The sequence below is a fragment of the Carassius auratus genome, chromosome 1 (genome assembly GCF_003368295.1).
Source record: "Carassius auratus strain Wakin chromosome 1, ASM336829v1, whole genome shotgun sequence".
Taxonomy (NCBI): Eukaryota; Metazoa; Chordata; class Actinopteri; order Cypriniformes; family Cyprinidae; genus Carassius; species Carassius auratus.
The window spans coordinates 1,406,602-1,431,884 of record NC_039243.1 but is presented as its reverse complement, the minus strand read 5'-3'; the positions used below and the strand labels follow the sequence as shown (position 1 = coordinate 1,431,884).

Here is a 25,283-nt window from a genome sequence, read left to right as displayed (position 1 = left end):
GCATATCACTTTAATTAATAAAGCAAGCTGTTCTGTGTTTCCCCATTTTTTATATGGAACACATTCAAACTAAGATACAGAAGACAATATACATGACCTGGTTTCACTGAAAAGTCAATACTATCACATCACAGGTGGGAGAAGACCACCGCAGTTATTATTATTCTTTTTTTAAATAAATGGCAGAGAGTGAAAAACAAGACTGAGGTTCATGACGGGATTAAAGTGAGTCAAGAATTCTCTAAGCTGTCAAATTCCCATGTCATGTAGAGGAGAATAATCACCTTCAGTGATGTTATTGTCACTTTCACCCAGTATAAAAGTGTATGTGTGAGGTGACAGAGGCGGCGAGGGAGGAGCATAGCAGTTAGTGTTAGTACATACCATTGCCTTGGAGCTAGTCAAAGGATAGCAATGCCATGGGGAGAGCAGAAGCAGAGGACAGAGACTAGTCTTACTAACTGAGCACATACAGCACAAATTCATACACAATGCTGACATAACGTCTAATACTTCAGCTGAGGGACATCTCACAAGGAATACTTCAGAATCAATCAGCTTGCTTGACTGAAGCAAAAATATAGCCATTTGAAGGGGCAGTTCACTCAGAAATTAACTTTCTGACATTATTCTCCTTCATATGCTTCCAAACACACACAATGCTGTTTTTCTTATCCAAACAAGCTGTCAAGTTTTAAAATGAACAAAAAGCAATTTAAAAGCACGGAAGTCCATACCACTCTTCTGAAGCCATTTGATTACTGATGCAAGTTTAATATAATGACGTGTGCTTACAAGACACTTGTTATTACTGACATCAAATGCATGCCATAGGAAGCATATTTATTTGAGAGCTGATTATCAGTGCATCAACTTTAGTCTGGTCATTACAAAGCTATCATTTCAGAACACATGTAATATAGCAAATTAGTCATATAGACCATGGTTCCAGTGTGACAGTTCTCAAAAAAAAAAAAAAAAATCTATATCTATAAATCTATATATATCTTTCAGTATATTTGGAATGACTTGAGGGTGAGTAATTGGAAAAAGCTTCATTTTGGGGTGAGCTATTCGCTTCAATTGTGTTCTGGTTTCTTTGGTACGTTCCTCAGCTGTAGACAAAACCAGTTATTGAAAAGAAAGCTGACAAAACAAATAGAATGTGCCAGGACCCTATTAATAAATATAGATATACTAGCTTTCAAACAAAAGAAAATGCATATTCAATTAAAAGGGGAAAAATGTAATCCCGATTTGATCTCAAATATCTAAATAACAATTAAAACTTTCAGTACAAAATTTCATCCAAGGCAATTTTTTTGTGCATAATTGAGCATCTCTCTCCCCTGGTCATTAGATTTATTCATTTAAATTATTAATTACAATACTGCAAGAAGATGGCAGATTTTCATATTACAAAAACACCGTCTTTAAAATTTTGATGGCAGTGGTCAAGGTCCTAAGAGTGAGGCTCATTTTTGGGACGTTGGCAGCAGCCATGAAATAGACTATGTCTGGATTAGGCAACAGAGAGAGAGAGAACCCATTGAATTGGAGTGTTAATATTACAAGCAGTCAGTATTGCATGCACGCTAATACAAACCTTCCAGCTAAAGCCCAGAAAGAAAGCGATATACAGCAAGAATGCAACAAAGCAGAATATCACCACAATAAATTAATTTAGAGAGCCACCATGAACATGGAGTCGTATGATAAGATGGAAAGACAAAAAGATTATGGTTGGGACATGAGGTATGATATAATTGTTGTCTAGAGTTAGATGCAGGACTAGCAAATGCTGAAAAACCCAGTGAGAGTGAATAAGAGGCAGTCGGCTGCTAGATTTTAGTGTAGTCAAAGAACTCAAGCTCATTAAAAAGAGGTTTAGGTTTGGAGTCAAATACCCAATATCCAGTGGTAGACATCACTTCGGGTCTCGGGAGAGCAAGGAAGGGGTGTAGTACAGCCCTGCCTTTACAGTTCAAACTGTCAAATGAGATTCACATCAATGCCTATTCAAGCCAGAGTCCTTGCTGCTGCTGCTGAAAATGCCAAGAACAAATGTGTCCTATGCAATGCTTATATTAGTATCATCAGAATGTTCACTGATATAATTTATCTCCAGCAGAGTCAATGCAAATATGTCATGAATATTCAATATACCGCATAGCAGCTATTTTAATGTATACTGAGGACTTCGTTTCAAATATCAAAAATGAAATTTCCTTTCTGCATGATGGGGTCAAGTACAAACAATGAATGATCGGTAGTATGCTTGATCGTGACAATGTAGACAAGGTGAAAACCAGTGACAACACTGAAAACAACGCATTTACAGAGACAAGCACCTTAATGATAGTGAGAAGAACTAAGACAAGGCTGGTAGTGAGGGGTTTATGGGATGGGAATTTAATAAGACATGGGGGTGGACATGGCTGAAAATGCTTCACCCATGTCTCCCTCTGAGCTCATAAAGTACATTCTGTCAAGCAATAAAATGATTATAATGAGACCTTTTCAAGCAATTTTCAGACACTATAGAGAGCAACACTTTTTTCACATACTGTATTTAACACAATTTATTTTATTTTTATTTTTTGAGCATCAAATCAGCATATCAGAATGATTTATGAAGGATGATATGATACTGAAAATTGTCGTAATAGCTGCTGAAAATTCAGCTTTGCATCACAGGAATAAATTACATTTGAAACTATATTCAAATAGAAAGCACTCATTTTAAATAGTAATAATATTTTGCAATATTACTGTGTTTACTATATGTTTGATAAAGTAAATGGTGAGAGTAAAATACTTAAAAAACATTAAAAACATACTGCATAATGCATTATGTATTTGAAAAAAAAAGGTAAAATAGAAAATCAAATAGTCACTGAATATAAGCATAAAAACAGCACATTCAAATGTATTCAAATATAAAGGTCTTTTGGTTGGCTCTCAAGGATTTATGGGTAGTAGGGTAGATTCTAACCATCAGTTTGGCATTGGAACATATTTAAAAAGCTTTTCAAAACTTGAAATCATGTTACTTGTGGCATGTGTTGACAGGTTTATGCATTATCACTTCATCAATTTCTATGGAGAAATTAAGCATGATTTGTTTTCTTGCACCTGATGTGCTGTTTTCTACAGTCATGTCCTATTTTATAGCTCTGGCATATTTTGTTCTTTGCTCGCTTACAATACAATAATCTCTAATATTTCCTGAGATTTAGCAGTTATGTAAGTCATGAGTGCTGAGGGAGACAAACTGATTGATTTGATGCTGGTGTCCAGAGTGGCTGTAATTTCAGTGACGGCTATGCTTCGGAATGATGTGTAATCCAAGTACTAATCATCAGGGGTTGAGAGGATGACATTGGTTATTTTTTAAGCAAAGCATATTAACAGACGACAGCAGCTGCAGTTATGATGTGCAGACTGTTTCTCATGTGTGAGTGTGTGTGCTCACCACAATAACAGAGACTCCAGGGGAAATGTTGCTCCGTTTCTGCACAGCGTTAAAGTGCTTTTTGAGTTTACCTGCCACCTCCATCTTCATATTGTTTTCCATTGCAGCATCCTCCTGTTGGTTATTGAAGTATATTAGGATAGGCCAATCTAATGGCAAGCAATATAACTGTGTTCACCAAAACATTCAGACTAAATAAATCAAAACCACTTCTAATACAGGTCAAATGACACAAATTATGTTTTATGAGTATGTAAGTGGCCAATCATGCAACATTTTGTCATATTATATATTATAAATAGAAATCTGATACTGTAATGTAGCACATGCAATATCTAACTTGACAAAAAAACACACACATTCACACAGCACTAAACCTTTTTACACACATTTAGCGTGACCCAGGGGTGAGACAGAACATCCTCTGCTGTGTATCTTGCTTCCACATTCACCTGCAGCATGTGACCAATCAACTCCTGTGCGAACACACCATTATCATATTTTCAATAAACAGATTTCAAGAAAATGTACTTCATTTTATCAAAAAAAAAAACAGAAAAGGTACACAAGACAGAAAACAAATAGTTCCCCTTCAGAGACTTCCCTTATGAAAAATAAGTTTATTCAAGTGTGCTATTAGTATACTTCTTTTAAACAAAAAAAATAGGAAAGTATGCGTTTAGTTTACTTTTTATTTGCTTCTCAGAAATATACTTAAAATGACATTTAAGTATATTTGACTTTTACTTCCAAAAAGTCTAAATAGATTTAGAAACTGTGTTTTCATTGTTTTATGGTATAGGGCGTTAGTACACATCTTCTGTACAGAATTTCCAAAAAAAAACACAAGTGAAGAAGAAAAAGAAACAACAGATACTAGCACATGTAACACAATCATCTGACATGAAACAGCATCATAACTGTAATGCTATGGAATAACATGTCGACCGGTGAAGAGGTAATAATTACAGTCAAGCTTTGGGGTGTAGATCGACTCCATCTACCTTTTGATTATTGTTCTGAACCCAATTCCTAGTATTTTTTCAGCATTTTGTTCAAAATGTTATTTCTTTATATTTCTTTTTAATGAAATTACCCACAGTAAAGTGTTTGAAAAAGAAATGTATGAAGCTAGAATAAAATGTTTTTGTTTACAGGCAGATACCTGTTCTTTCTTTGGATGTTTTGTATGTTCAGATATGCATATAAAAAAATATATGCAAACGAAAACCTAAATAAGGGCATAGCAGTATACATAAAGTATGATGTAAAGTTCACTTAAAGAAAATTTATGAGTATACTTGCAGTATAAAACTACTAAACTAGTAGTTTACTGAGAATATACTTCAAAGTGTACAAATTTAATTAGTAAACTATCAGTATGCATACTGTATGTTCACTTTTAGAATAACTGCAGTACAAACTACAGATATAGAAGTAAAATAGTTGTTTACTCAAAGTTTGCTAAGAGTATTGAAAGAACACTTACAAGTATACTACTAGAACACTGATATTTGTAAACTTGCTACCTGAATTATACTTAAAAATATACTTGAACTTTACCTAAGTGTACTTAATAAAATAAACTTAAAGTATACTACTTTTTGGTAAGGGTTGTGCTGCATCAGAAATGTGTGACGCATGTCTCTGCATGACGTGCTCTGCACATGTGTGAAATCAGCAGTGGTGTCAAAAGTACTGGCATTCATTACTCAAGTAGAAGTATAGATACTAGGGTTTAAAAAGACTTTTGTAGAAGTTGAAGTATCAACTCAAGCTTTTTACTCAAGTAAAAGTGTAAAAGTACTGGTTTAAAAAAATACTTAAAGTATAAAAGTAAAAGTAATGTAAGGGGAAAAAAATGCCATTAAGAACAAAAGCTTAGGCCGCACCACAGGGGCCTATTGTACACTACCCCACCTCCTCAAAAAATCCTTTTTCTAAAGGCCATAGGCCATAATGACTATAATGTTATATTAAAATGTTCATGTTGAAAAATTTGGGATGCACTAGGCTTCCTGTTTCAGCCGCATATATGAAAATACAAAAATGGTGTGCACATCCCAAACATCCAATTCGGACACAGGTGCAAGACAACTGAATGATATAGACAAATAAAGAAGTGAAGTCTGAACACTGAAAACTACTGCTCCAGAGGAATAATCAAGCAATGTTTCGACCTTCAGTTCTTCATCAGCCGCATATATGCCCATTTAAAATGAACGCACTTTAGTACAATGCAAATACATTAAAGGACTAGAGATATGATGACTAGTTGCCAATAAGTATTGTTATGATGCAAAAAGTCAAAATTTAGAGGCATGTCATTAATAACCTTTAATGGAATGTAAATGTACATCCAAGCTTAGCTGCAGGAATCTGCGAGGGCAATGGACAAGAACATTGGTGCAGGCTTAGTAACAATTACTCTTGTATGGTTGTCTATTTACAATAAACATTATAGTGCTGTTAAAATGAATGATTAATCCAAGTGATTAATCAAAAACTAAAACTGAAAAATAAGTCATAATCCTGATACCTTCTTGATTGATAGCTTCTTGTATTCGGTACATACGTCTGCTATGTCCAGTATTTGGGGGGTAACGAGTTACAAAGTTGGTAAAGCATATCACAACATTGTCAATCGCATCGTCAATCGAAAACGCTAATTTATTAAAACGTCTCGCTACCGAACTACCTACAGTAGCTTAATTTGTGGAGGACGAAGAAAAAGCACTCATTTGGTAAATGAGCCAGTGAGAAATAATAACTTTTAAGTAGGGTCCAGTGCCTTTTCGATACTTTTAAAACGGTACTCCTAAACGGTGCCTGAACCGATACTTAAAAAAAAAAGAACCACAAAAAAAACTATGGATAACTTTAAAGGACATTACAAATATTTAAAATAAATCCATAGCTTTCAGCTTGGATGCTCTCATTTCCCAAGTTGTGCTTCCCTTAATCTAAGGCTAATAAATGTATTTCACAATCTGGGTCATTATTTAATACAAAACCACACATAATGTTTCTACTGTATCTCTGTCATATCTCTGATATTTAGTTAAGATGAGTGCTGTCTGTCACTGTCTTAAATCAGTCCTGTGAATTACCGTATGCTCATTCTTTATAAAGTAGCAACAATGTCGTTTTTAAAATACAGTACTGTGCAAAAGTCTAATGGAAAAATTAGTATTTTCACCCCAAAAAGGGTTTTAAGCCAGTTATTTATATCTTTTGCTGTAGTTTGTCAGTGGGAAATATCAGTTTGCCATTAATTTTAATAATAATCTAGTGCGGTTTTGAATGCACAACCAGTCTGACAATGGCCAAATGAATGTTTGGAAATGTAAACTGATATTTTATACTGACACACTACAGCAAAATATATAAATAACTCTCCGAACGCCACTCTTTTAAGTGAAAATACTAACGTGTCTAAGACTTTTGCACAGTAGTGTATGTATAAAGTACGTATGATTAAATTAAGTATATTTAAATAAGTGTAATTAAAGTATGTGTTCGTTCATATGTATTAATGGCTAGATTTTCGCTGGAGGAAACGGCTGTGGTGTGATGAGCGAAAACTTTACAGATGAGAAACCGACTGATAGTTTATTAAACACATACCTTGTGTCCTCTGTTTGTTTAAGTGCGCATGCGCTGCTCCGTTCGCGGCCTGGGCCTCTGCGGATTGAAGAGCGCGCTGAAAGACGGGAGGAGACCGGTCTGACGCTGGTTTCATGTGAAATTTAAGGGGACTGACTCTGAGGCGATCGGATACTGGTTCCATACACAACCCTACTTTTAAGAAATATATATTTTTTGATAAACGAACCCAAAACTGGCTATGTCCTTGCTGGAGTGTGATGTGATTTGTGTCACGTGCAGGTGCGATGGATCGCGTACAAACCAATAGGGTGTCGGAATGGTATATGTTTATACTTCTCATCCAACCACAATTAAATTCACTGCATCCGGATGGCGCGATATATCTGGATAGTTTTTTTTTTTTTTTTTTAATGATGACAAGCCGAATGAAAACAAGCCGAAATGAAATAGCAGTAAAGAAGCTATTTTTAAAAATGTAAGGAGTAGAAAGTACAGATACTTGCCTGAAAATGTAAGGAGTAGAAGTAAAAAGTCGGCTGAAAAATAATTACTCAAGTAAAGTATAGATACCCCAAATTTCTACTTAAGTACAGTAACGAAGTATTTGTACTTCGTTACTTGACACCTCTGGAAATCAGTCCAATGGAATGGCAAGATGTCATAGATGGGATGACATAGCAATCTTTGCGTTGCTCGTCTGGGAGTGGAGCACGCTCAGACAGGTCTCAAGCTCTTAACTGAAGCTCTCACTGTGTACACTCTGCTTCCACCGGGCACTCTTTGAGGAGGGTGCCCTGGCAAGCATTATGCACGGCTCGGGTCCTGCTTCTGCTGAGGCAAAGTGGTGGCTATGATTGTGGGGATCACAAATGGATCTGGAGGAGAGGTTAGAGCAAGCTTGTCCCTTTCTTCGCCCTCACCCACCAGATCCAGTGGTCTCTCTCAGGGATCAGAACCCCGCAAAACAGCCAGAACCAGAGTGGTGCTCCCGGTCTAAGTCTTTGAGAAAGAAGACTGTTCTGAGAACCATTATTCTTGCCTAGAAGGCTTCGGCCAAGAAGTCCTGACACTTGTTGTGCTGGACTTCTGAGGGCAGGCCTTATTATACAGTGCCCCCAGAATGCACTGGGATGGTGTTTGTCCGCTGCTAGTAGCCCTATTCTGGCCGGGCCAGTCAACTCCCAGGTGGGTTTATTGCTGGAGTTCCTGCAAGAACTGTTTTCCACAGGGTTAACCCCCTTCACCCTGAAGGCATATGTGGCAGCCATAGCTGCTTACAACGCCCCCTGGGTGGTCAGTCATTGGGGAGAAACCTGTTGCTTACACATTTCCACAATGACACCTTGATGCTGAGGCCTGCTTCACGTTCTAGAGTGCTGTCCTGGGATTTGGCCGTGGTCCTAGAAGCTCTTCGTAATCCTCCCTTTGAACCTCTTGAAGAAGTTCCAAAGTGGTTCCTTACAGTTAATACTGTTTTCCTACTGATCATCTCTTTCGTTAAGAGAGGTGATGATCTTCAGGCCCTTTCTGTGGCCCTTTCTTTTCTGGAGTTTGCACCTGGTATGAATAAGGCATTCTTATACCCTAGGCTAGGGTATGTGCCTAAGGTGCCCCTTTATGCTGCAGGCTTTTGTCGTCCTCCTTTAGGGCCTCAGGCCAGGAAAAGCTTAATCTTGTTTGTCCAGTCAGAGCACTGGATGCTTATGTCAACAGAGCTTCCCTATGGAGGAAGTCTAAACCAGTTATTTGTTTACTTTGGTCCACCCAAGAGTGGTCTCCTGGCAACCAAGCAGACCTTAAGTCGGTGGATTGTGGATGCAATATTTTTGATTATAAATCCACTAACCTTTTTTCACACTTGGGAGTCAGAGTGCCACACTCTACTAGAAGTGTGGTAGCCTTGAAGGCCTTTCTCTCTGGGGTGTCAATGCATGACATTTGTAATGCTTCAGGTTTGTTTACCCTGCTTACGTTTGTCAGGTTTTACAACCTTGAAATGGGAGCCACTCATGGCTCCTCTGTTCTCTTGTCCCAGTTGTATAGTGTTCCACACTAGGCAGGAATTTGTAACCATGTTGGAGTGAGTATTCTCATTCCTAAAGCGTTTCTAATGCAGCAGAACTTCCCTGAAGGGGAAAATCTCTGGGTTATGTATCTAACCATGGCTGCTGCATGTGCTTTTAAGCTTCCTTATCACCACGTCATCCTGCCTATGATGCCTCGTCATTCGACTGAACTGGTTTCATATTGCTTCAGATCGTTATCATGCAGATGCATTCCCAACGCGTTTCTGATGCAGCGTCTCGTTACATAACTTAGCAACGTTATTTTAAACCTTCACGTCATGTTGAAATATATTCAAATAGAAAACTATTATTTTAAATAGGCTAGTAAAAATATGTCAAAATGTTACTGCTTTGCTGTACTTTGGATCAAATAAATTAAAACTTGGTGACTTTTTTAATTAAACAACATTAACAAGGTTACTGTTCAAAACTAACTGGTAGTATTGGCAACTTTAATTTTTCTCAAATTTCTAGCTTTTAATTGGCTTAAAAATCTTTAACTACTGGATGATAACAACTAATAATGATTTGTTTATATACTATAAACACTGTTTATCACATAATACGGTAGAATAGTTTATATACTGTAATAAATGCTATGTCAATCAGCACTGCATTGTTCATATACTTTATCACTTGCTGGAGATGACTTGAAAAACCATATATTGTCGTAATCATATATTAATGTATTCGTGTTTCCAAAAGTTTCTGTTTTTATGTGAAAATAACTGTTTTCATACAGCGATAGCTGGCCGCTTTTGCCGATATTAGGAATTTCCTGATATGACTTTCTGCGCAAGAGCACCCTCTGGCTTCGAGTATGAATGAAACGCACATTGCATGAGAGTGTTTAGCGCTCCGTGTTCTCATCTCGCCTTATTCTGGCTCCAAATAAAAAACCAGATCATTTGCAGACTAGTCTGTCTCTTTTAGTTTAAAGGGGGGGTGAAATGCTCATTTTCATTATCATGTTAATCTTGAGTACCTATAGAGTAGTACTGCATCCTTCATAACTCCAAAAAGTATTTAGTTTTATTATATTCATAAGAGAAAGATAGTCTGTACCGATTTTTCCCGGAAAAACACGAGCACCTGGAGGCATGACGTGTGGGCGGAGCTAAAGAATCACTAGCGCCAGTTGCGTTGAGAGCGTTTGGAAGCTGTGACAGCTGTGAAGGCTGAAACTGAACGAGAGCAGCAGCAGCAAGGACTCGCTCCGAGCGGGGCTCGAACCCGGGTCTCCGATGGGAGGCGGACGCACTAACAAGGAGGCAGAGATATTTTAAGCAGTTTTACTCACCGCCTGCGGTTCCAACACACAATCGTGACCCTTTTTCGTTGGGATTGCATCATCCTTAAGAAATAAACGATACGAAACGAAATAAATCCGTCGTCAAACTGGGCTTTGTTTGAAAAACAAGCATTTTAGAAATGCAGGGAACAAACACTTGCACAACTCCGTTGATGCTCTGTAAAAATAAACTCCATCCACTGGTCCCTTAATGCTATTTTTTCTTTGGTAATCTGTGCAGGGTTGTCTTGCCCTGGCAACCAAAAACACTCTCCTTTTTTGTGACATTTCGGGACGCTCTCGCTCTGATCAGTGATTGTCTGTGCACAGCCTCTCTCTGCTCTGCTATATGGGAGCGCGCGCTCTTCCGGCAAACGTGCCCTCAGGACCCATATAAGGTAATTCCGCTCCATCTAACATCACACAGAGCCATACTCGAAAAAAAACTTTCCGAAACTTGTGACAAACCGGAGTATTTTTGGAACAGAAATACTCCTTCAAACGTACAACTTAATTTTTGAAACTTTGTCCATGTTTAGCATGGGAATCCAACTCTTTAACAGTGTAAAAAAACTCAGTATGCATGAAATAGCATTTCACCCCCCCTTTAAGTCTATATATATATTCACAGCTTTATTATATATATATCGGAGTCCTGATCTGGAGATAACGTCCGATTCCGATCGAGTCTGAAACCACATGATCGGATCTTGATATCCCTATAATATAATATAATATAATATAATATAATATAATATAATATAATATAATATAATATAATATAATATAATATAATGGCCTGATTTCCTAATAAAAATACCATTAACATGAGTATGCAAAAAAAAAAATAATAAATAAATAAATGTGATATTAGGACTGATTTTCCACATTTGCCCACAGCAAAAAAAAATCTGTCATTCAGTGCAAAATAATATGTTAGAAACCCAGAAAGCAAAACAGTTCTAAAGCTGGATAGGGTGAATGTGAGAGGAGGAGGATGTGAATGAGATGTGATGTGAGTAGGATGAAACAGAGTAGGGTGCAGAGTAATGACAGCGAATATAGCATTAAGAATGAAGGATGTTAAGAAACATGGGTGAAAGTGAGACAGTGTGTTAAAAGCATGCTAAAGGAATAGTTCAGCCAAAAATGAAAGTTTGTTGAAAATTTACTCACTCTCATGTCATTCAAGATGTAGATCATTTTGTTTCTTCATCAGAACAAATTATGAGAAATTTAGCATTACTTCACTCACTAATGTTACTAAATCTTACTATTGCTATTCTGACGAAGAATGAAACTCATCTACATCTCGGATGGCCCATGGGTGAGTACATTTCTAACAATTATGACTTTTAAGGCAAACTATTCCTGTGTCTCCACTCACTTTAGCAGAATCTGTGATATTGTCCCAAAAGGGTGATGGGAACTCTAAACGCCCCACTAGGATCTGATCAAATAGGTCCTCCTGGAGGTTATTCTCACTTCAAAAACAAATGGCAAGCACACAGACAATAAAATATATATTTAATGTTACAAACAATACATACAAAACATGAGCAATATGAACAATTTGAGACTAAATATCAGATTTTAAACACTGTAGATTATTAACATGAAGGACTGCGCAGTCAATATCTTGTGGGACAGTACCTGCGGAAAGGTGGAAAGCCACATAGAAGGATGTAGGTAATTACACCAGCAGCCCATACATCCACTTTCAGCCCATATCTGCGGAGATGCCCAGACAGAAAGAGACAGTCAATAACATTCATCCCCCAGTATTTTAAAGGCTATTAATCACAGCTATGCATGCCTCCATATCAAAATCACTTTAGAAAAATAAATTATTTTTATAAATAAATATAATAAAAAAAAAAACAATGCTGATATGAAAACAAAACAATCAATGATTCTTACCCCGTCTCTGCTATGATTTCTGGGGCAACATATGTAGGTGTTCCACAAACAGTGTAAAGTGGCCCTTCAACCACTGTGGCCAAGCCAAAATCACCCAACTTTAATGACTTTATACCATTAGGGTACTCACACACCTATGACACACATAGTGAAAGAGGCGAAAGGATTATTTTTATGTTTTTTTTTTTTTTTGACATACTTTAAGTCATTTTCCACATACAAAGTGCAAAGTTGTTTTCTTAAAATTGTTTTTTTATTATTATTTTTATGTCTGTACTGCTGTGTATGTGTTAAAGATGTGTGAACTAAAGTATTTTCAGATTTATTGTCTCTGTGGAGAATGTATAGGTGTATATACCTGTACATTGTATATTTAATGTCTCTTTTGAGGATATGTTTGTCTGCATATATGAGCGTACCAGCAGATTCTCAGGTTTGATGTCTCGATGGACGATACACATTCTGTGCAGATATTTGAGAGCTGCCGCCAGGTTCAATACCATGACACTTGCATCTCTTTCAGTGTATTTTGTCGAGGAGGTGATTGAATCAAACAGATCTCCACCCTGAAACACACAGATGGCAATACAAATAACAAAAAATCCCTGTATTTAAAAAAAAAAAAAACACATTTTCACCCAGAGGTCAAATGTTTTGGTCTTTATATGGGAGTATTTGATCAATAATCAATAAGAGTTTGATCAATATCGAAAGCGGACATTAAGTGCAATTTTGCTGACAGCAATACAGGAAACTTGTAATATATATTTCACAGTTGTATCACAGATTCCACAAAAACAGCTGCTAGATATTCAGATTTTACTATAGATATTCAGGAATTACCATTATTATACATTATATTCCATTAAAATTACATAATAATATACACTATGATATATACTGTTTATTGTATTTTTAACCAATTAAATGCAGCTTTGTTAAGCATTAATTATAAATATCTTACATATGCCAATGGTAGTTTGAATGGTAGTGTCTGACATAAAAACTAAATAAATATCAAATAATATATTTAAAAAATCTAAGAATTATATACAGGTCCTTCTAAAAAAATTAGCATATTGTGATAAATGTTCATTATTTTCCATAATGTAATGATAAAAATTAAACTTTCTTATATTTTAGATTCCTATCTCAAAAAATTAGCAGAAAGAAAAAGAAAGAAAAAGTGTTTTTAATACAAAAAAGTCAACCTTCAAATAATTACGTTCAGTTATGCACTCAATACTTGGTCGGGAATCCTTTTGCAGAAATGACTGCTTCAATGCGACGTGGGATGGAGGCAATCAGCCTGTGGCACTGCTGAGGTGTTAAGGAGGCCCAGGATGCTTCGATAGCGGCCTTAAGCTCATCCAGAGTTTTGGGTCTTGTGTCTCTCAACTTTCTCTTCACAATATCCCACAGATTCTCAATGGGGTTCAGGTGAGGAGAGTTGGCAGGCCAATTGAGCACAGTAATACCATGGTCAGTAAACCATTTACCAGTGGTTTTGGCACTGTGAGCAGGTGCAGGTCGTGCTGAAAAACGAAATCTTCATCTCCATAAAGCTTTTCAGCAGATCGAAGCATGAGGTGCTCCAAAATCTCCTGATAACTAGCTGCATTGACCCTGCCCTTGATAAAACACAGTGGACCAACATCAGCAGCTGACATGGCACCCCAGACCATCACTGACTGTGGGTACTTGACACTGGACTTCAGGCATTTTGGCATTTCCTTCTCCCCAGTCTTCCTCCAGACTCTGGCACCTTGATTTCCGAAAGACATGCAAAATTTGCTTTCATCCGAAAAAAGTACTTTGGACCACTGAGCAACAGTCCAGTGCTGCTTCTCTGTAGCCCATTTCCTACACACGCCTTTGCACGGTGGCTCTGGATGTTTCTACTCCAGACTCAGTCCACTGCTTCCGCAGGTCCCCCAAGGTCTGGAATCGGTCGTTCTCCACAATCTTCCTCAGGGTCCGGTCACCTCTTCTCTTTGTGCAGCGTTTTTTGCCACACTTTTTCCTTCCCACAGACTTCCCACTGAGGTGCCTTGATACAGCACTCTGGGAACAGCCTATTCGTTCAGAAATTTATTTCTGTGTCTTACCCTCTCGCTTGAGGGTGTCAATGATGGCCTTCTGGACAGCAGTCAGGTCGGCAGTCTTACCCATGATTGCGGTTTTGAGTAATGAACCAGGCTGGGAGTTTTTAAAAGCCTCAGGAATCTTTTGCAGGTGTTTAGAGTTAATTAGTTGATTCAGATGATTAGGTTAATTTTGGGTTTTCATGAGCTGTATGCCAAAATCACCAGTATTAAAACAATAAAAGACCTGAAATATTTCAGTTGGTGTGCAATGAATCTAAAATATATGAAAGTTTAATTTTTATGATTACATTATGGAAAATAATGAACTTTTATCACAATATGCTATTTTTTTGAGAAGGACCTGTATAATTATAAAGTTCAGAAGTTTCAGAAGCAGAGTGTGCAATGTTGAGAAATGTGTAGACTGTATCAGACTGTATAAGAAGTGGCTAACAAACCTTCACAGCAACAGTACCTTCACAAGCTCCATGACTAGACAGAGCTCAGTGGGCGTATCCACCTCCTCAATCAGCATGATTATATTAGGATGCTTAACTCGCCTCAACACTGCCACCTCACTCTCGATCAGGTGCTCCTGTGTGTTCAAAGCATGTGTCACAACAAATTCCCAACCGTAAAGCAACTCTGAGCATTCATTTTCCTTTAGCTGCCTAGGAATAAATCTGAATGAATTCCTGAGGTTTGCTCTTGCAGGAAACCAGGCAAACAGGAAATGAACTTCCTTGGTTAAAACACAGACTGAAATTAGATTATGAGACATTGGCCACCAATATAACTGCTGTTTACATATCATTCATACATGGCCAAAAGAATGTGAACACCCCTTCTGAATTATGGGTCTTGCTATTTCAGTTATTCTAGTGAAAAGGACTCAAAATTTAGCAGCTTACAATGACATTACAACTTTATTTCAACAGTTTGGGGAGGAACCTTACCATTCTAACCTCAGTAGATAAAGGGAGATCCATAAAGAAATGATTTACTGAGTTTGGTGTAGAAGAGCTTGACTGGTCTGTACAAAATCCCTTAATGCTATTGAACACCTTTAAGATCAATTGGGTCTAGTTTGTTGGTCAGCTTTTCTCCCATGAATTGAAAAAACTGCAGCATGCTGGATTAATGGAAGTACATAAAATATAATCTAATCAGCCATATTAAATGGACAAAACAATTTACTGACCACTAAGATGTAAATCATTCGGATTGTAATAACCCAACCTTACAGGCAGTGCTCAAAACTCATAAACACCAATAATTGCATCGTTATAAGGACAAAATATATGTATTATCAAAAAACAAAACAATGCAAAATACAGTTTCATGGCTGGTAAGGAATATTCATAGCTTGTATTTTCTCAATTCACTCTCTACATTGGCTGGTGTCGCAAAAAGGCCAACTCACTTTGCCTCTGCATTTGTTTTTATCGATGATCTTCAGTGCAAACTCCTTTCCAGTGGATCTGTTGAAAGAAAGAAACAGAAAAAAAGACTTTGTTATACGGAGGTTAATGAAGGTCTGTTTTGAGCGCATTCAGAGCCTCGGGTATCAATTTATGAGCTGGATGGCCTTTTTGTGCACAAGAGATCTTCCTTTGTACATTCTAGCCTAAAAACACAAACAGGAAACTGAATCTAGATGTGGACAGTATTATTTATGCATTTTAATCAGAGATCACGACAATAACAAACTTAGAAGAGAGAACAAACAAAATACAACACATTTTTATTAACCCCCGAAGAGCTATTTTATGTTTTTCTGACAGAACAAAACAACAACAAAAACAAACACATTTTAAATTATTATAACTCATCATTTTCTTACCGTTCGACACACTCCTTTACCACAGCAAAGTTCCCATCACCTATAACCTTGCCAATTTTGTACTTGTCCAAAATAGTGGAAGCAGTAATGTTCCTGTTTCCATTAACTAAAGGGAACAAACCAATACATTAAACATATCAGACTGAAAGAACATCCTTTTTTACCATATGACCAAAAATGTTTTCAAGATGAAAAGTCATGGGTGTAGGGATGTTTTGTAAAAAAAAAAAACAAATGACAGATTAGCCCCAACTTCCTCATCCAGCAAATCAAACTTGGTCAGAGCACTAGGCAGACAAATAGCTGAAGGTCATTCTGACTCAGGGATGTTTGCACAGTGTGTGAAAGTGGTGGAGTGCCTGAGCAAATGTGGCACAGAGTGGCATGTGTCAGCACTTTCACCGCCAAACCTTGTCTGGCCCCTGAAATGCCCTTTGGGGTCTTCTGGGCTTGAAACATACTAAGATCCAAGGTGAGTGAGGGCACGACAGTGATTCATAGCGGGTGGACGTTCACCTTCAGGGCTCACACTGTTGTTGTGTTGTTGGGGAGTCTCAGAGGAGCCGTTCACGTTGGTTGCAGAGGAGTGATGTGCTGGAATCTGCAAACAGAGACTAAATAAATCACAAAGAGCTAAAACAGAGCTAAAACTCCTTAAAAGCACCATAGATATTTTACTTGCATACAATAGTGATAGGGCTGGGCAATATAACTAAAAAAGTATGAATGATTTTTTTGTTTTCCAAACATCAAATGTAGCTGAGCATATAAAAAAAAATATTTTTAAGTACCGTATTTTTCGGACTATAAGTCGCACCTGAGTATGTCGCATCAGTCCAAAAATATGTCATGAGGAAAAAAACATATAAGTCGCACTGGACTATAAGTCGCATTTATTTAGAACCAAGAACCAAGAGAAAACATTAACGTCTATAGCTGCGAGAGGGCGCTCTGTGCTGCTCAGTGTAGGCTACAGGAGAACTGAGCAGCTTAGGTAATATTTCTCTTGGTTCATTTCTCTTAGTTCATTTCTCTTGGTTCGTGTCAAATTAATTTGGATAAATAAGTCGCACCTGACTATAAGTCACAGGACCAGCCAAACTATGAAAAAAAGTGCGACTTATAGTCCGGAAAATACGGTAAGTTAAAGTTTTCAAGGCGTGGCCTTAACCATCAAAGAATTGATCAATAGGTCAAGGAATGTTTTCAGCAACGTTTTTCACAATGAAACGGTGCTGAATGGAAAAAGGCAACAATATTACAATGGCTTCTGAAAATTTAGCTTTGTCACCACAGGAATAAATAACATTTTAAAATATATTATTTTAAATTGCAATAATCTTTTACAATATGTCTATATATTTCAGTCTTGGTGAGCATAAGAGACTTCCTTGAGAAACTTAAAAAAAAAAACTTCTGAATGATAAAGTTTCACTGAACATAGGGCTCGAGTGAATATTTCCATAGAATCAGAGTTTAATGAAATTATTTTGATTAATTTCTGATTCATAAAAGATCATAAAAGTTAATTTGCCTGAAACAGGTGAAGTTGTATGAATGTGCTTTGAATATGAATAGTCATTATTGGTAAAAATGCACATTTACCACCTTCCTGATTCACAAATCCAAGTGAACACTGTCAAACAGTAATTAGGGGTGTCCCCGACTAAGGATTTTCATAGTCAAATCGGAATTTTCGAATCTTGCAGATAGTCAACTGATAGTCGAATCATATGTTTGGGGGCAGGGCAAAATACATTAACAAAAGTCAAGTCAGACATTCGACTAACATAATTAATGATGTTAACACACAGGGAAAATGTGTAATGAACACCTTGCAGATATAAACGTGGTAAATAATGTTTTATGTTTTGATGAACAGATAGCTAACACTTAACATCGGGGTAACCATAACAATTAACTATTTTATTTTATTATTTTTTTACAATAGTACTCTCATTATAACGTTAGCCTAATGCGTTAGCAGTTAATGTTCTGCATTTCTGTTTTGAGCTGTGCGCGCTGAAGATGACCAGTAGAGTGATGATGTTTTGAAATCACTTGTAGCCTATATGTAAAAAAAAAAAAAAAATACAGTCTCTGCCTGTGTCAGTCTTAGTAAAGTTTTAAATCCTTGCCATCAACATGCTCCTTCGGTCACAGGTTATGGAAAATGAAACATAAATCTAAAGGGGTGGTTGGATTTATTAACGCACTTTAAAATATTAATTTGAAGCTCTTTCTTTTCAGATTCTTACAGCTTTATCATAACAGGCTGTACAGTATATTAACTTATTTGGAAAAAAACAGTAGTTCTATGTGAAATCAGACATTTGAGCTCCCCCATATAGTAAAAATAACATAATCAATAACAACCCGCAAATATTCGACTGTTAGATTGGTTGGCGAATCAGGCTCGTCCAATCAAAACATCGATTCGTCAACTATTCGGGGCCACCCCTAATGGTAAAATAAGATAACTATACATTATTACCTTACTTTATTCATTTTATTAAAATTAACTAAATGTATCAGTTCATAAATATTAAAACATGTCTTAGCAGTCAACAAGGTACAGTATATGTTAAACGAATCTCAATAGAAGCCAATTCCCAAATAAAAGTTAATTAAATGCATTTTGATATTTATCACCAAATCAGCATGACAATCAAAAATCAGGAATTCATGCAGATGTAGGCCTTCGGCAGCTAAAGGCAAAATAATGCACAAATCATTAATGTTCACTATATTGCCCAGTCCTAGTAAAAAGAAAAGCACTTGTGAACTGAGCATACTGTAGCAGCTATGAGATAATACTAAACCTTCAAATAAAGCATTTTTTTATCAATAACACACTGCCATCTGACACTGAGCATCATCCTTAGTGAAATAAATGGTTGATGAGGAGACAAAGAGAACTGTCTGGAAGAAAAACTCTGTGTGACTGTGGCTGAAAAAAAAAATGGAGCTAGTCTTAAAATATTTTAAATGGTCTGACAATCCGTATGGTTAAAAAGCCTGCAGGTTATCTTTATGAAGCAGCCAAATAAGACTCAAGTGACAGTGACATGTGAGAGAACACTAAGTAAGTCAATGGAGACGAATACTGGCAGCACCCTGGTTAAAGCTGGTGTGATAGAGGCCACAGGATTCCTCTAGGTACACAAGTAACAGTTGGGTATTACAAGCTGTATTGAAGGATTCAAATACTCCAGTGGATTGGAAGTTGAAATATACTGCTGTTAAGGTAACTGATACAATCATTTGTGTAAGATCCCAACTCAAAACGTGAATACCCAGAAGGAAACGGCAGCTCATTTGAATAGTGCTACAGAAGGCACAGTTTCATAATACCTGTACAGAGAGACGGAGGGGGACTCCCATCCGCTTGTTGCAACTAAACTAAAGGCAAGTGGGAAGATATTTATGTAACCACAACATTGGTGCGTTTGCTCTAAAATTAGCTTGACATTTCAGGAACAATGTGCAAAGAACCAGCCTCACAGGCAACTCACCATCAAACCACTTATTCAGCCATATTTCAAAAGCACAATAATGGTAGAATACTATGAATAATTTGGTAAAGGCTGTTTCATAGGGTCATAAAGTTTTTGCAGACATTGGTCTTACACAGCTTTTTAGACTTAATATAATTTAATATAATTTTTACTCAACATTTAACTTTGTTTCAGATTTTTTTTCTGACATCATAGTAGATTTCTAGGAACAAGTAAAAAATAAATAGACAAAGCAATTTATGACATATGAGAGATTAAATTAATATGCATGACACTGGCCAAATAAATCTAAGCGTAATATATGACATGTCAAGCTCTCTTCTGAAAAGCTAAGTCATCCTTGTGAGATTCACAAGGAAGTGGATCTCTCTCTCTCTCTCTCTCTCTCTCTCTCTCTCTCTCTCTCTCTCTCTCTCTCTCTCTCAAAAAAAAAAACAAAACAACAAAAACAAAAACAAAAAAAAACAACAACTGAGATCTCATTTGGGATTTTTCTATAAATTGGCTTAGTATGTGCCAAACAACTCTCTATTCACTATTAAATCTAACAATAAATCATCTAAAAATTAATGAAAGTGTCTTGTTGTCATGCAATGTATCCTTGTGCTTTCAGGAAGCTTTAAAGATAGCTCCGGTACCTTTGCTTTGCTTTGACCTTTGCTTTAATTACAGATCTGTAGTCAGATCTCATGCCTAGACTCTAAGAATAGGAGTGATCAGGCCTATCAGAGCAGATTCTCTGTTACAAGTGCTTTTGAAGACTTCTATGTCCTTACTAGATACTGATACTAAATTACCCCTATATAGACAACTACTGAACATTCTCAAATATTCAATATTGCAATTTTTATTTCAGAAATTGCCCAAACTGAAACATCCTACTATTATCATATTAGTATATTAGCTACCAGAGATATCACTGACACGTCATTCATGTTACCATTTAACAAACAACAAAGAGATAACAAGGTAAACGCTTATATACAGTATCATCAAAATTATATGAAAACTTTAGACAGCAGAAAAAAATACATAATTTCTCATTCAAAATAATTGTTTCCTGAACCGTATTTTTTTCTTAAGTATAGGAAAAAGTTACGTTCTAAAGTGTCACCATTCTAACCTGAAGAAATGCAGGGGCGTTATAACGGCTGCTTTAACTTGTTGTGAGGCAATCATTTTAATTAATCACGTGTGAGAGTGTTATGATTCTGTCATCCTGAAACCCGATCTTATTTTTGACTTGATGAAGAAATAATCTATTCTGAAAACTGATTAGCAGCACAGTGGAAACATGTTGCAATGTCAACGGGTTTACCTTGAAGTTACACATGCTGCGGGGGCTGGTCGGGGAGGAACTGGAGGCTTTAGCAGATTTGGGGGTAGTGATTTGGCTGTTCGGCTCTCCATTTACTGAGGATTGTGAAGAGGAAGGGAAACAGAGAACAGAGAAAAACACATCGTCACACATCGTCACTTACACTGCTTATTCAATGATACACATGCATTGTCTTGGATATCATCAGTAATAGTGCTGAATACATTTCAGTCTGTTTGAAAAGGATGTGACATGTGATTTCACTTAAACATCAAATATAATTTACAATGTCAAATTGTAACGCATTACTTTTAAATTTACAACAAAATATCTGAGTTATGTTTTCTAATAAGTAAGGCAAGTTACTTTGTTTTCCAAACTATTCCTGTCTCCGAGATATATTGGGAGTGAGGTGCAGAGGCAGAGGTACTTCCTTCAGCCTGAGGCTTATGCTTTCACTTTTGCTGTGAAAGAGCCTCTACAGTTGCCAAAAATATATATTTTGGGGTTTCTGTTATTAAAAGCAAATAAGCAAGCCTTCCCAAGAAGACAAAAAGTAATGCAAAAGTAACATAATGCATTATTTTCCATAAAAAAGTAAATAAGTAATGTAATTAGTTACCTTTTTATTGAGTATATTACTTTACATTACTTTCAAAAGTAACGTTCCCTAACATTGGACATAAGTGAATTTAAAGGTGGTTTGAGAGCAATGGTGGAGGGAAATAACAACTTAAATTCAGATTTTCCTCACACACATAATGTACATAACTGGAGTCTTCATCTTATGTTAATGTACTTATTCTCAACCAAGGGTGCCAGAGTCAAAACAAGTTTAAATTAAGGTTTCCAAGCTTCAGAAAGCTATGTGTTATCAAGCATCAAACACTGTTTATAATAGATCATGTCATCCAGATACATACAGGAGTAGAAGAATTAAAAAACAAAAAATAAAAGAAGCACATTATCGGAGCGCATCCAAAGTGCGTCAGAATCCACAGGGAGCAGGGATTTGTAGAGAAGCTGTTCTTGGCATTTCCTGCTGAGTTTGTCGATAGAGGCATGAGCAGATTTCTCTCCGGGCTTGCAAGAGAGCTTTAACAGTTCACGGGCACAGGAATTTAGGGTGTGTGTATTGCATTAGCCAGTCTAAGCAGCAAGCAGATGAGGATGCCTGCATTTAGTGTACACATCCAATTGGTATGTCGGATAGATTAGAGTATGTGCATGCCAGGGTTCGGGGCAGTGGCCAGTGAGGGAGTTTTAAATAGCACTCTAGTCTAGCTGATGGATTTAGACAGGCCATGATGGAGAGCTATTAGCATGATTGAATGGCGCACTGTAGGGTTAGAGGTCACGTGCAGCTCATTCCAAAGATGAATGTCCTTTAGGTAAATTCTACATCATTTGGGGAAGATCCTCTCAAGACGCTCAAGAATTTCGTAGTGCTGTCAGATTCTCTAGTTGTCAGCTCCTAAGCTAGTCTTGGTCGTGGTAAAGGCAACAGGAACTAGCATATAAGTATCCATTGTTCGCTATGTAATGGAAATGGTTGTGATTATAAAGAAAATGAACACTATTCTGTATTTAGTTTTGCAGGGGCGCTGTTAAGCTATGGTCATACTGGCAAAATTCCATGGACAAAAAAAGCCAATTGACTTATCAATAGACTAGCGATGTATTTAACACAGCTTACACAGAAGTAACTTTCAAAGCAAGCAAATTACTGTTGGTCAACTCTGTAAAATCATGTAAAATTTCAGATCACCGGAACTCTTACTGAAATGACCAGATTTTGCCGAACCATGCTAAACGTGACCACACCTTTACTCAGTTCACATGTGAAGAGGTTAGCCAGTCATAACAGAAGTCATTTACCTTTAGAAGTCTAAATATTTTGTTAAAATGTTTTGTTTAATCCTGAGGGTTAAAGAGTTCCTGTGACTCAGTGGTAGAGCATTGCGTTAGCAGCGCAAAAGGTCATGGGTTCAACTCCCAGGGAACACACATATTGATAAAATATAAAAGTTATAGCATGAATGCATTGTATGCATTGCTTAGAAAAAAGTCTGCTAAATGCATAAAAATGTAAAGAGAAAGTAGAAATGGACAATGGTAAACTAAATTATGACCTTTTATGTTTAAAAAAACCTTGACAAATACTTACTTGGTGATTTGACTGGAGACTGACTATTTGCAGATAAGTGTCCTGCTGTTCTTCTCACTGTTTAACAAAGAACCGAACATTTCAGAAAGGAGTGGGAGAAGGGAGATGACAGGAAGAGACGTGAATCGCAGTTGTTAAGGATTGTTACATTTTTTTAAACATAAGTTTATGTGGTAACAGGACTGTGTGGTTTGTGTCCATGTTGCATGTAACTAGTGGTGGTGCAGTGTTTGCTCACCAGATCCAGGGGATTTGCTGCGGCGGGTGGGTCCTGGACTTTTACTACCGGAGTATCTCACAGGGGGAGCAGAACGAGAAGAATAGGACGACTTGAGGACCTCACATTCTGGACACAGAGACAATATAAAAAATTAGCAAGGCATGCACGGGTCTCATAATGTCTCATTATGAAGTAAAATTAGGAGCAGTTATTATATATATATATATATATATATATATATATATATATATATATATATATATATATATATATATATATATATATATATAAGTTTTGTCTTTTCTGGTTGACTTATTGTTTACTACATTTCAAAAGTTTAGAGATCAAAAAAGAATTTTTTTTTTTTTTTTTTTTTTAAAGAATTCTTTTTTATTCTCACCAAAGCTACAGTTAAGCATGAGCCACCATCATTATTGGAAACAAACACAGACATGACTAATATACAGTAGATACAAGTTAGTAGGTGAATGGGATTATTTCCAAATTCACATGCCAAGACTGTGTAAGACTGTGTAGCTTTCTGCAAAGGCGTAATCAAATTGTCTACTCAAGGCCTATAAGAGCAGGCCATCTTTCTAATGAAAGCAATGTGTGCAGAACTTTAGTAAGGAATGACTCATATTCTACAGCAGCTACTGGGCCCGATCTGTCCTATCTACGGCACTTGCTAATGACACCGACAGTGATAAATTAGTTGATGAGTACCAGATCGTCAAGTGATGAAGATAAAACAAGTCTGATGCCATTATTAAAATGCCATTACTGCCCAGCTAATCAGTTTCATGGAGCTTAATATAAGCATTCAACAGCAGAATCTGAAAGAGAGTGTGTAATGAGTTCCTTAGTTACAGAAGATTTAGATTTGTGGTGGGCTTGCATTTTAAGGACACTCCACTTCTGCTGAAAACAGAAAAGGTTGAGGAGTAAATACTGGCAGACACAAACTTACCGTGTCTTTATATTTTTGGAAAAGTCCTACTTAACCTAAGTGGGGCAGCAAAGAAGAACTAGGACAAAATGCCAAGCAGATGAACTAAATTCACACAGCTATGAATCAAGTTATGAAGCGTGTGTCTCTGTGTGTGTGTGTGTGTGTGTGTGTGTGTGTGTGTGTGTGTGTGTGTGTGTGTGTGTGTGGTTAATGCTACAAGATCTGGAGGCTTTTCAGCAAATCTGGATGAAAATTATTGTTGATAAAGTTTTTACTTAGAACTTCACAGCCACAGAATTCCTTCCCTTCCCCACCTGCATTACCACGTTCACAAGTAGATAAATACAAACTACACCGAACAATGTGAGGAACCTGCATTAGAGGCCTTTAAGGGGGTCATGAACTTTTTGAATAATTTAATATTTTGTCTGAGGTGTTGCCTTTTTTTTACATTCAAAAATCATCAAAAACCATTGCTTTTTAATCTGTCTCTCTGCTAATCTAGCGTCGACCCGTGTCTTATTTACAAAGGAAACCGCAGTGAAATGAGGCGAACAAATGCTTTACTGAAACTGAAACTTCATTAAAAATAAAGTTCAACCACGCATTCCTAATATTTGAATCTGAAGGAAGGTTATGCAGCGACTGTGTTCTTCCACAACCAGGCACTGCACAATATTTTGTGATCTGTGTTCTTCCACAACCAGGCACTGCACAATATTTTGTGATCTTTAACGGCATGTTAATTGCTTGGTTGTTTTCGATCCGGTATAGTGCCACTTACGTTACTTCCCTACTATGTCCTGCATGAATCAGT

The 25,283-nt window shown here is 36.9% G+C and overlaps 1 protein-coding gene across 6 annotated transcripts in view; it reads right to left on the bottom strand.

The window, feature by feature from the left end:
• The window catches only part of LOC113111713 (serine/threonine-protein kinase DCLK2-like), a 50,353-nt gene that overhangs the window by 4,090 nt on the left and 20,980 nt on the right, over positions 1 to 25,283 (bottom strand). For 2 of the 6 annotated variants that reach the window (XM_026276779.1, XM_026276861.1), the window contains exons 4-16: positions 23,533 to 23,640; positions 23,295 to 23,351; positions 21,128 to 21,222; positions 16,808 to 16,892; positions 16,292 to 16,397; positions 15,872 to 15,929; positions 14,924 to 15,043; positions 12,781 to 12,927; positions 12,362 to 12,495; positions 12,095 to 12,172; positions 11,829 to 11,925; positions 3,865 to 3,951; positions 3,476 to 3,589 (exon numbers count right to left, since the gene is read on the bottom strand). In XM_026276779.1, the coding sequence (XP_026132564.1) occupies positions 3,476 to 3,589; positions 3,865 to 3,951; positions 11,829 to 11,925; positions 12,095 to 12,172; positions 12,362 to 12,495; positions 12,781 to 12,927; positions 14,924 to 15,043; positions 15,872 to 15,929; positions 16,292 to 16,397; positions 16,808 to 16,892; positions 21,128 to 21,222; positions 23,295 to 23,351; positions 23,533 to 23,640 (1,286 nt within the window). Of the gene's footprint in view, positions 1 to 384; positions 398 to 1,907; positions 2,046 to 3,475; positions 3,590 to 3,864; positions 3,952 to 11,828; positions 11,926 to 12,094; positions 12,173 to 12,361; positions 12,496 to 12,780; positions 12,928 to 14,923; positions 15,044 to 15,871; positions 15,930 to 16,291; positions 16,398 to 16,807; positions 16,893 to 21,127; positions 21,223 to 23,294; positions 23,352 to 23,532; positions 23,641 to 25,283 lie in introns of all 6 variants that reach the window. The other 4 variants (XR_003293377.1, XR_003293365.1, XR_003293375.1 and 1 more) reach the window with 4 other exon arrangements.